This window comes from Centruroides vittatus, unplaced genomic scaffold, assembly GCF_030686945.1.
Source record: "Centruroides vittatus isolate TY-2023 unplaced genomic scaffold, ASM3068694v2 contig_474, whole genome shotgun sequence".
Taxonomy (NCBI): Eukaryota; Metazoa; Arthropoda; class Arachnida; order Scorpiones; family Buthidae; genus Centruroides; species Centruroides vittatus.
In genome coordinates this window covers 4,687,403-4,700,438 of record NW_027122266.1, presented here as the reverse complement: position 1 = coordinate 4,700,438, position 13,036 = coordinate 4,687,403, and the positions used below count along the sequence as shown (strand labels likewise).

Genomic DNA, 13,036 nt, shown 5'->3' with positions numbered 1-13,036 from the left:
TCATCATCTCAATATTTCTTTTTGATATTTTAAAATGTTCAAATAATTATGTTTGAACTATAGATTAGATTTTATGAAAGCATCTAAATTATTTTACCATAAAAAGTACCTGTACCTAGAATACATCAATTTTTATACTAAAAGTATTACATGGAAATCATATAAAAGCAATTTACAATTTATATATTTCTTTATTTATCAACAGATCTTATATATAGTAACTGATAAAAATAAACAGAAGAGTAATTAAAATTTTACAAACATTTACCTTGTGACATTTAAATTTTCTGAAAAATCTATTTCATGTTTTATTAAAATCTTTTTTAAATGATTTATTCAAGAGATTCACTATAAAATCATTTGACTTTTAGATAATGATAGTATATCATAAATAAAAATTTCTTTAGCCTTAAATTCACAAGAAAAAATTAATGATATGAAATCTGCACACACAGATTAAAAGAACTATATGTACTGTACAGTTACTATACATAAAGTTCTTTCAAGTACAACAATAATTAACAAAGTAGCCGTTTTTGAAAACAAACTGAAAATAAAATAGCTAAAAAACTGATCATTAGCTAAATCAATTTGGCAGATTAGTTTGCTTAGATCCTATCATCCTAGAAAACATATCATATGACTCATGAGAAAAGGTGTATCAAATATCAGGCAAAACTTGTTTCTGTAAATCAACTCTAAATTGCTGCAGAGAAGCATTATCTTAACATACAAAATTAAAAATTTTTTCCCCCTACCTCTTTTTCATCAGCTTCAACTGGACTTCCAACAAAAACAACTATTCTCATTTTATGATTTTTTCCTTGACGATGTTTTAGTGCCAACTAATAAATAAGTATAATTACTTTAATTATAAATAAACTTCATTATTAAAAACTATTATATTTTATACAATCTAAATTAAGGCTTAAATTATATTCTAAACTTAAATCAAATTTACTAAAAGTTGAATTTTATAATTATGCTACTATTTAATTTATTATTGTGATTTGATCTATAATTTGGTAGTTATCACTTTTATACAATTACTAAAATCTAGAAATTCAGATATTTCTGAATTAAATAATCTGCTTGAAACAGGACTTAAATCTACAATTCATTCAAGCCAAGCAGCAATATTACAAATTGAATTATTGGCTCTCTGATTCAATCATCAACTCTAAATTTTTGTGTTTGTAGGAACTTACAATTAGTCAAACCTGTGCACAACAACACTCATGAGAACATAAAAAAATGGTTTCATTTGAACATTGTTCTTGTTTGGAAATATGGTGAATAAATCTGCCTACAAAATAAAGCTCCTAAAAAAATTATTGAGGTGGCTGTTGTTGAAAAATGGCCATTATTGGAGGTTTGTCCATGTATTGGTTAATGAGTTGGTTACAATTATATTAGTTTTCAGAATCTCATTATATTGATGAAGATAGTTAACTCCCACTAAATCAATCAGACATATCAGTGTAATAGATGTTAATTTTAAATCGTTATTATATGACTAGAAGCAAAACTAAAATTAAATATCAAAAATCATAACTACTAGTAACAATTGCCAATTTTCAGTTGTTGCAAGTTCGAATCCTGCTCAGATTTGATCTAAACAATTCCTAGTTAAAAAATAATTAGAACTTAATTTCAAATATATTTAAATATAATTAGTATTTATATATATTACTAGCTGACCCGGCCACGCGTTGTTGTGGCTCAAAATGTATCTATTATAAATGTATAACACATCCCCGTGGGGGGAATTTCAAAAAATCCCTTCTTAGTGTACATTCTCTTGATGTACCCTATTAAAACGCAATCAAAAACGCATCTAAAATAGTATAATAAAAGCCGAGTTCTTCACAGTAAGCCTTAATCCCGTCACTTTTCCCGCTGGGGAATATTGAAAAATCCCTTTTTAGTGTATATTCTGTTGACGTAACCTATTAAAACGCAATTAAAAATGCAAAAAACCGCATGTAAAATAGTATAATAGAAGCCAAGTTCTTCACGGTAAGCCTCAATCCGTCCATCTCCCCCCACTGGGGGGAATTTCGACATGTATATTATATAAAAACACGTGCGTATTCGAATGCAACGTTGTGTCAAAATTTCAAAGGAATCGGTAGGAACAAACGAACGTTATATTTTATTTATATAGATAGATAGAAAATGATCTGCTTCAGTCCATTCTCACAGAAAAGCAAACTTAGGTCGTCGGAAGTTAGCGCCATCTGTTGGACATAAAAGCCTTAATCCATATATAAATATATTTTTGAAAGGGAGGAAATGGTGTAGGGGTATGAAAAATAGTAGCCGATTCTCAGACCTACTGAATATGCATATAAAATTTGGTAAAAATCAGTAAAGCCGTTTCGGAGGAGTAAGGTAACTAACATTGTGACACGAGAATTTTATATATAAGATATATCTAGGTCAAATTACAATAATAAATAATTTAATATTAAAGTAAAATCATAGTCTAAAAATCATCATTTATACTATCTTATAAATTAATATTTAAATAAAGCATTTTCTAGTTTTAAAGTTAATCTGTTAAATACATAATTTCTCTGATAACGTATGTCATATTTTAATTACTTTTTGAAATGACATAAATGTTGCTAGAGTAATTTTTCAAATTTATAAATAATTTCTTTCTTACTTCAAGAAAAAAAGTGATAGTTTATTTAACATTTATTTTTTTTGAATTAATTTAAAATTACAAAAAATTTACAAGTTCTAAAACGTGATTTTATTGCTTATCCAAAAAGATGAGAAAAAAATAATTAACTGTGGAAATTAAATTAAATTTTCATTCAACAATGTTTTCATTCTTATAAAATCATCATGAGCTGTGAAAATTATCAAGTGCTTAGTTGTTGGCTAGCAACATCACTTTGCAGCATCAGGGAAGTCACATGATATCTGTTAAATGTAATTAAGTCTTCATAAGATAAACTATCAGCATAAACACAAACTATGTCATTCAGTTTGCACCAACTCCTGGTTCTGTTACGTGCTTTTGTTATATTAGATTGTTTCATCTTATTTGCATAGATATTTTGCAAGTCAACAGAAAGCTGATTTTCTAGGTCTGGTTTTAGCTGGTAGACAATTACAAAACATTTCCCATCTGAGTTATTTAGGATTTGAGGAGAGGGAGAATACTCAGAATAAACTTGTGGTCAAATTTGAAAAGTGATGACCCATTTAATATTGTAATGTGTTCTGTTTAATTCAATTTCTTTTTTAATCTCTTGTTTTAATTTAGTTTGATTTTACTTCATTTTATTAATTTCTGAATAATTACAACATTCCTTGTGATTTTAAATTTAAAAATTGTTAAACACAGAGTTATTCTCTTTTGAATTTATTGAACTAATACACTTGATAATTTTCACAACTGATAAAAGAACAAAATGATACTGGGTAAAAATTTAATTTAGTTTCCAAAATTAAGCAATTTTTCTCATCTTTCTGGATATAATGCCAAGTTCAAATATTTTTGCTTGATTTATTTCTTATCTTTTAGAATTCATGTAAAAATGCATACAATTGTTTTAATTGAATGTTTTACACAAATACTTTCATACTGTATTAAATTCAGAGTCAACTTTTCCAAAACAACAAAAAAAAAAAAAAAAAAAACAGTTGTTTCTTTGCAACAATTACTAAAAATAAAGTTTTAGAATCTTCATTTACAATATAAAATTGCTCATTATAATAAAAAAACTTAATTATATTTACATATTCTATCAAATGTGTTTGATTTACTATCTTTTTTTCAATCAGTTCTCTTCTAATTTCTCTCAAAATTCAAACAAAATCTTTTTAAAATTGTTGTCATAGCAACCAACAAAGCACTCAAACAGTCAATATTTCTGACAAAGTGAATTATAAAAAGCACTGCCAAATATAAAGATTAATATGATCGATCCATTCAGAGATATAATTTGAATTAATCCGAAATTCAGAATAAGTTAGAACTAAATACATTAAGTAATACTTACATGAGCAATTCTTATTCCAGTTAAAAAGTTTATTGTACCATTTGGTTGAATTTGATGAAGTTTACTTAGAATTCGACCAACATCTGTAGTTAAAGTTGCTAAAACTTCAGGACTGCAAAAAGATATTTTAAACTACAGTGAAACTAACTTTATTTAAACTGAATTTGTGTTTATTTTTAAAATATAATGATTTGATTTACTAAATTTGATTTCAATAACTGTTATTAAAAAACATTCATAATTGTAAAAGTATATTGTAAATAATAAAATTCATAAGTACAAAATTATCATTTTATTGAAAGGCATTATATATTGTTAAGCTGTGGAACAACAACGAATATTCTTAACGGTATCATAATCCAAAACTGTACACTGCAGGGGTCATGATGTATACAGTGGGTAATTGGTTAATGAAAAGTTTGGAATGCGAACAAATCGGACAATGAACAGTTTCGTGAAAGATTTTTATGTTTGGACTACAAATACATGTTTGGATAACAAACCTGACAGAACCCAAGAAGTGATGCTGCATTTAAGATTTGTAAAACCTTATTTTAATGGCATCTATATGTGGTTTATGGAACGACACTTTCACAGTTGCATACATGACCTTTTTTTGCCCTAGTTAATTTCTGTTCTATGAATTTTTGTAAGTTCTTGTCTGAACTTTTTATTTCAAAAAGAAATTGATAATATTATGGGGTCTAAAAAGAGTGGAGTGTCAAGAACTATGTTCATTATAGAAACTAAGCAAGCAATAATAGCCAAGCTACAGAGTGAGTGGGCAGAAGATGTATGATATTGTAGGCAAATGACTTCAACAGGTCTACAGTAGATATATCTTTCTTAGCTAAGATTGTAATCAAAAAGACTCAAGCAGATAAAGGAGTAACAAAAATGACATTTGAGAACAAAGGTGTGCCATCCATGAAAAAATGGAGAGATTGCTTTTAGTTTGTTATTACATGTAAATAAACATAGTAAGAAAGTATATAATTTTTTATTTATTTTTTGGGGTCTCCAGAATGAATTAATCAAATTCCCACAAAAATCTATGGTAAATCGATAATTGGTTAACAAATAATTCGGGTAGTGAACATTATCTTGGAACAGATTATGATTGATTAACCAATCGTCCACAGTCTAATGCATATAATTTTATAAAATAATGGAAAACTAACCTTGTGACATATTTCCAAAGTAAAAATTTTATCATTAATGTTACAATTTTGAAATCATTGCCTTTATGACAATCCTTTTATAGTTAACAATATTTTATATTCTTTGTTTAAAATATTTTCTAAAAACATTTTCTAATTGAAATGAAAAAAATTAAATTACTATTGCTAATTATAAATATAAGGTCAAATAATTTTCTTTTGTACATATTTTTTCCTTTTTAAAATTTTTAATTGAACTGTCATTAATATTACAATTATTACTTGTACAACTTATACAAACTACTGATTGACTACAATTTAACCTAATTGCCGCATTATATTCTTTAATACATTTTTTCAATGCCTACCATCTCACCAATATAACAGAAAAGAGCAAAAGGATAAACAATAGTGTTAAGAATTACACTGTCTGCAACACATTAAACTCAATGTTATCCTCCATCTTTATTTGAGGTTTATATATCTTTTATTCATCTTATTATAAAAACATATTTTATAATAAAATATAGCTTTAGAACAGAATATTTGGAACCTATGGTGAAAGTAAAACTTTTAATATACATATAAGAAATCTCAAGTTATTTTTCTCAAAACAATAATATATGTAATTACTATTAATTTAATAAATAAAATAAAAAAATATTAGTACTCTTGATCAACTGGCACTTATGGCCAAGGTCACACTGGTCTTATCCATAAATACAGTTGATCAAAGATAGATAAATCCATATAATTTATCACATACAGCAGACATGTCAAACTCATATGATATTACGGGCCACACAATCTATTTTATATAAGTCGGGGGGCCGCATGTTTTCAATGTTCAAAAAATTAATAAAATACGATTTTTAGAATGATTATATTATGTATTTATTGGACTCAATATATTGTATATTATACGTACATAGACATTTTATATTTCATATTATTTTTTAAACTTAAAAATATTTTATATTTTTTATAAAAAACAAAAGTTATAATAAGAAATAAACAAAATCACAGTTTAATATTACTTTTTAAAAGATATTTGACAACGTTTTTCACAAAGCGAGTCATCAAAATTTGGTTGAATATATTCAGCTGATGCAATTTTTAAAATTGATGATAAATGGTGATCGGTTAACCTTGACCTTTCTGAATTTTTGTTATTTTTTATTAAAGAAAATAGTTGTTCATATAAACAAGTGCTTCCAAACATAGCCAGTATATGGGTAACAAACGATAACATTTTAGGAAACCAATCCACAGATAAATATGTATAAAAATCTGGAATTCCAACTTCCATATATTTTTGCTTCAAGAAATTATCACATTGGATTTTAATTAATTCCATTTGTAAGTTTTCATCAACAGTTTCAATATCGATAGATAGAGGTGAAGTAAAAAGACGAAATTGTAATTCACAGCTCTTAAAATCAGAAAATCTTCGATCAAATTCTGTTTCTAACAATTTAATTTGGTTAGCGTATTCTGTAAATTTTAATTTAGGTGATTTAAGCAATAGATATTGGCAACTTTCAAAGCTTTCTTTTCCTATTTGTTTTCGCCAAAGTAATCATTTTTGTTTGACAATATTGTAGCATTGTCATAACATGATTTTTGCCTCGAAGCTTAAGATGAAGTTGATTAAGATGACTTGTAATATCAACTGAGAAAGCCAGGACCTTTATCCTTTGTCCATCTTTTAATTCAGCACATTCATAATTTTTTGTTTCCAAGAAAATTATGATTTCGTCCAGCAATTTGAAGAATCATTTTAGCACTTTAGGACTCGAACTTCCATATAATATGGTATATTGGTGTATTCACATTCTATCTTCCAGAAATGAAGCAAATTGAGATTATTAAGTCCACCTGCTCGAATATAATTTACGAACAACAAAAATTACGACATTTACAAAGTAGATTCACACAAACAGTCAAAGTTCCGAAAGTCACTATTCCTGAACAGATCCGTCAAAAAGACACCTTGCAACGTATACTTCGGATACAGTCACTCGTCACGGCAATAGTAGACAAAACACCTTACAGCAGAGCGCACAAACGTCCGCCTTGACGTTCCAGCAAACACTTCACTTTCGCGCCAAAACCTTTCCTTTTATATGGATTGTAGCAATCGCTGATGGACAAGTCAGCACATAGCAGTCTTCCACAACGTCCGCTCTCGTACAATGTTCACTGACCAATCATCGTTCGTAGATTCAGAGCCACGGCCGTTATCCAACCGTCTTTCCTAGTGTTGACCAATTTGAATTGGTTGGACGAAATACAGAACAGACAAACACAAAAAGGGGGGGAATCTTACAGTTCAAAACAGTTCAAACTTTCTAACTTCAAGCGTCGAAGCTTGATATTTAAAAATTTTTTTAAAGTATCGGCGGGCCGCAACCCAGGTGTTGGTGGGCCGCGGGCCGCGTGTTCGACATGCCTGACATAAAGTATCCTAACTATGCCTCCGATGATGACTAATCATCATCCTTTCACAATCAAAATATAGTTAATATTTTTTATTTGAAACTAGGAAAATTAAAAAATTTAAATTATCCATTTTTGAAAATTAAACTAGTTTTTACACATTTCTAGTGTTTGGCAGTATTCTTTGAAAACATCACATTTTCTCTTCCTTTCCTTTTCCATTTCTTTAGCTGAAAAATTGAAATGACTAAAGACAAACTTGTGTACATTGCAAGCTTAGATAGCATAAAAATATAGTTAAACAGTTTTGCTATCTAGATGTCAATGTCACATTTTCAGCAATTTTGCCCACACTCCATGGATTTATAGAATATGTGCATTTTGAGTCTCCTTGAAACATACACTCATGTTTGTGAAAATTGCAACACCATGAAGGAATTGTCAGAAATTAATGAAAATTATTCCACAATACTGATAGTGGTACAAATAAATGATCAAATTTACAAGACAAAAAAACAAAAAGATCGTTGGAAATCAGTACTTTGTGTGCCCACCACGCTGAGCGATGAGAGCCTGTACATGTCGTGACATTGAATCATAGAGGTTCTGAATGTAATCCTGGGGAATAGCATTCCAGATGGCTTCGACTTGATGCCAAAGTTCAGTCTTATTGTATGCTCCACCAGCTGTATGAGCGAGTCACCAACCAATGAAATTCCAGATATGATCGATAGATGATATATCCGGGGAATAAGCAGGCCATGGAAGAAGCAAAACCTGTTGTGCACTGAAGAAGGCTTGTGCAATCTGAGAAACATGTGCACGGGTATTATCCTGCTGAAATACAGCACCCTGAATGCGTCAAAGAAGAGGGAGGACCTCTAGCTCCACAATTTCCCATATGTAGCGATCACTGTTGAGGTTGCCCGCAATGTGCACTAGATGGGATCGACAATTATACCCAATAGCTCCCCACACCATGATGCCAGGCGTTTGTGCTGTATGACGCTGGATAACGCACTGTGGGAGTAGACATTCCCCTCTGTAACATCTGACGCATACTCTTCCATTAGTGTACTGCAGATTGTAGTGAAATTCATCAGAAAAAAACAACTTGTTGCCACTGGGCATGCCATGCACTGTGTTGCTGAGCCTATTGAAGTCAAAGGCATCTGTGAATCAGTGAGAAGGGAATCCTGCATAGAGGAACCCTTGCACACAGATCATGCTGCAGAAGATGGCGACGAACTGTGGAGCTAGACAACAAAACACCTGTAGCTGTGCTCCAACGTTGTGCTAACACATGAGAGAATGCTGTATGGTTTGTCACAGCCATGCGGATGAGGTGTCTGTCGTCCCGTGCTGTTGTGCTATTGCTTGCCCACTGCCAGGTTTTTGCCTTATTTGGTTCTCCTCTGTCCATTTCTTCCAAACATGCATCACTGTTGTGGCATTACACTGCGTGCGGGCTGCGATTTCTCGATATGAAAATCCACCCTCTCGCATACCAACGATGCAGCCTTGTAGGAACTCAGTTAGTTATTGGTATGGCTTCCTCCGCTTTTGACAAGGCATATAGACCACCAATGAAACATTTACTGCAGACAGAGGAAGATAAACAGATTTCAATGCATCTTTACAGTCCTTTATATACCTGGAACAAGGAGCCGTTTCTTGTTCCACGCATGCACAATCGCTTTGTAATTCTAATCATTTGCATGTCTTACCTCACTTTACATTTCCTGTAAGTTTGGTTCAATTTGCACAATTCCTTCATGGTGTTGCAATTTTCACAAACATGAGTGTATATTCTAAGTCAGTGACTACCTGTGGTTTTTTCTTTTCAAGTTTAACTTTTGAAATTTAAGATTTACTTTCAGATTGTCAAAGTTAATTTGAATTTGTATTAATATAAATTATTTTCTTGACCCTAATTTAAATCTCAAAGATTATAGATAATGTTTAATTTAGTCAATAATTTAATCTCAGACTGTATGCAATAAGTAATCTTCAAAACAATTTTGCTGTTTTTTTGTTGAGGTAACCCAAACTCTAAAGCCATTTGAATTGGTAGGGTTCTTCTTAGTTTCATGAGTAATCTTTCTCACCACATCTGTTGAGACAATATTCAAAGTTCAATGTTTATTCTATGATACTGAAAGACTAGCTGACTGCTTAGACTTCTATCTTGCAGTTGAGAAGCATACTAATGTATGCTTTATTCACATTATGCCCATCTTTTCACATTCAGTGATGATATGAGAATATAAATAATTTAAAATTTTGATAATGTAAATGATAATGTCACAATTGGGCCAAATTATGCAGAAAGCTACCACCTTCAAAAGTATAAAATAGATTGAAGTTGTGTAGAAATTCAGTATTGTGTAATCTTCATTTTACAGAAACAATCAAACCATGCAGCTACTATTAATGTATTTGAAAAGCTTAGCAATTAAACCACAGTCTGTTTTTTATTTGTAAAATGGAAATTTGAAATGCAATTTACTCAGTTTAAGTATGTTGAGGGTTGGTGGCTTTTTGCATAATTGGGTTCAATTAATTTATACTTCCATGTCTTAGTTACATTTTGCATCAAAAACAGGTTCAATCATTGGTTCAAAATTAACAGCATGCAAATTTCAGAAAAAACTTAGTTGTCGTATATTTGCATTGTGATCCTCTGTAAAGAGTGAATCAACAGAGGACAATCCCCAGCTAAGTATAGCAACTTCAATATGAAAAAATGACTTCCAGTTCTTGAGTTTGTGAAAAGATCAAGAGAGATTGTAGACAATCAGTAGATAATCTGTCAACATTTTGAAAATTTCACATAGCTCTGTAAATAAATTTGCAAAATGTATATCATCTATTCTCACATTTCTTTGAGGAATTTAATAAATGAGCAACATAAAGAATATGCACTGGTAGATTACTGATTAACACAGTCAATAAAGATAGCTATATCCTGAACAGTGATACTGGTAATAAAATCTCTTAGCACTTCGTATACAATTTGCAGAGCAAACCTACCTCTTCAATGTAGGAAATCAACCTCTTTACCGAGGTAAAAAATATTTCATCTCATCAAAACCGTCATGATGATGCTTGTGGCTTTCTTGATTTGGAAAGTTTATGCATTATCAATCTGTTCCCAATGGTAATTTGTTAACAAGGAATCCTATAGTGACATTTTGAGTCCCATACATAACAGAGTAAGATAAAACATAGATGCCCTCATATCTAGTAGGTTCTCTGTCACAACAATGTCTAATGAATCATGCTCTTTTAGTTAATATCTTAAATAATTACAACTTACTTGAGCCTGTGACCGGTGTGAAAATAATCAATTCAAATTAACAAACGTTTTCCGGACGCCTTCCGTGTCCTTCTTCAGGTTAAAACCGCTGGATTCTAATTTTTTTTTTTTTTTTAAACGTCGTTCCAAACTTTTAAGAACGACGTTTAAAAAAAAAAAAAATTAGAATCCAGCGGTTTTAACCTGAAGAAGGACACGGAAGGCGTCCGGAAAACGTTTGTTAATTTGAATTGATTATTTTCACACCGGTCACAGGCTCAAGTAAGTTGTAATTATTTAATATACACCCTGATGTGTATAAGGACGATATATTAGTTAATATCTGGCAAAACACCAAAAATATTACACATTTGTACTTCCACAGCCTCCTTATTCACTTGACACAGTACCTGCAGATTTTCTTCACCGAAACAAAACATTTATCATAAGGTTGCAGATTCAAATCATCAGAAGAGATTAAAAATGTAACGACTGTATCCAAGTCCACAGAAGACTGTTTATAAACATTGGCAGAGGTATGTACCAGATGATGATGCTTATTTTAAGGTAATCTTCTGTAAATACTTTTAGCATAACTTCTTATGTTAACAACATAAATCTGAGTTATTGTTGACTCTCCCAACTGACTGAAATTGTAAAGGCCTCTTAGTATTTACAGAGCAGAAATGGTTAAGAAAAAAAATTTACTAATCAGAAAAAAAATAAATTATTTTTTTTTCTAAATTTCAGATAATTGCTTTTCATTTTGGGCATCTTTTTTACCTAAGTAAAAATAACCCACTTTATCATGATCATAACTAGCACGTTCTTAGAATGAATTAACATTGCATAATTCAAGAGATACCTATATTTAGTTATTGAATACCTACAAATATTATATTTTGTAAAAAACTACAGAATATCACAGTTATGTTAAGTCTGAGTTATGTTAATTTTGTTATTAATTAAAAACCTTTAATAATTGTTTTTACACTGTATAATTTACATAATTCTTACTTAGCTAGAGTTAGTAGTCCAACATTGTTCTCTGGATTTGACCTTGTTTTAGAATGACACACAAGACTAACAGCATCTTGTTGAGCTTGTAATCGAGTAGGAATAAAGTCTCCATTTCTCATGAACTCACTGTTATCTACACTATAATAGTAAATATAAATAAAAAATAAGTTACAATTTCATAATTTTTAACTATTTAAATACTAATTTAAGTGTAATTCATTTAGCATTATTAAGGAATTGTATTAACTAAAAGAAATACAAAATAATAACTTCAGAAACAAGAAATAATATTAATGTAAAAAAAATTTTAAATTGTTAGTATTATGGCTTTAATTATTTTAAAAATAAGTAAATATTTTGAAAATACAAAACTAAATTCATTAGAAGTTAAAATGTGTTATCTTTAAAAAATATAAGATAACATGCATTTTAACTTTTCTAATGAAGTTAGTTTTGAAACTGTAGTGACTAAATAAAATAAAATTTCTTCTAACAATGACATACAAGATAGTTTGTCGGTACGACAATATTCATGCCAAAGACCGTATAAACGTTGCGAAAAGTTCACTGAGTTCAGCGTTATAAACGTGTATATAACGCTGAACTCAGTGAACTTTTCGCAACGTTTACAAGATAGTTTCTAAGGCATATTGTATCTAAAGCAAATTTTGCAATTATTTAATGTTTATTTTGATCTTATAATCATAAATCAGTCCCATAATTTAGGAATGATTAAAGGTAGAAGGCTCAGACTAATTATGTCCAAACAAGGTGGAGTACATATCCAAAGTGTATGTTGGAGAGAGACTCCCTGGATTATAAGTCCTATGATGCATTTCTCACAAAAGTATAATGTTACGTGGGTTCAAAATTGTTGCTATTGGAAAATAAGATAAAAATCCAAACATGTTTGCCTCTTAAATGAGGCTAAACATGTTTTTGTTGTAAAAAATGATTCCTGGAAAGAAGTAAGGAAGGTTGTTTTTTGTTTGTTATCATTATAAGTCATATATTTTTTGCAGCTTGCAGAACAATTATAAACTGAATGAGAGAAATGATATAATAAATGAAGCACAAAAATTCAAGATATCTTATTGTTA

At 30.0% G+C, this 13,036-nt stretch overlaps 1 protein-coding gene across 2 annotated transcripts in view; it reads right to left on the bottom strand.

The window, feature by feature from the left end:
• Nucleotides 1-13,036, bottom strand: part of Rpn10 (regulatory particle non-ATPase 10) — a 30,029-nt gene that overhangs the window by 7,376 nt on the left and 9,617 nt on the right. For both annotated transcript variants that reach the window (XM_067273268.1, XM_067273269.1), the window contains exons 2-4: nt 11,934-12,074; nt 4,020-4,131; nt 759-845 (exon numbers count right to left, since the gene is read on the bottom strand). In XM_067273268.1, the coding sequence (XP_067129369.1) occupies nt 759-845; nt 4,020-4,131; nt 11,934-12,074 (340 nt within the window). The remainder of the gene's footprint in view (nt 1-758; nt 846-4,019; nt 4,132-11,933; nt 12,075-13,036) is intronic.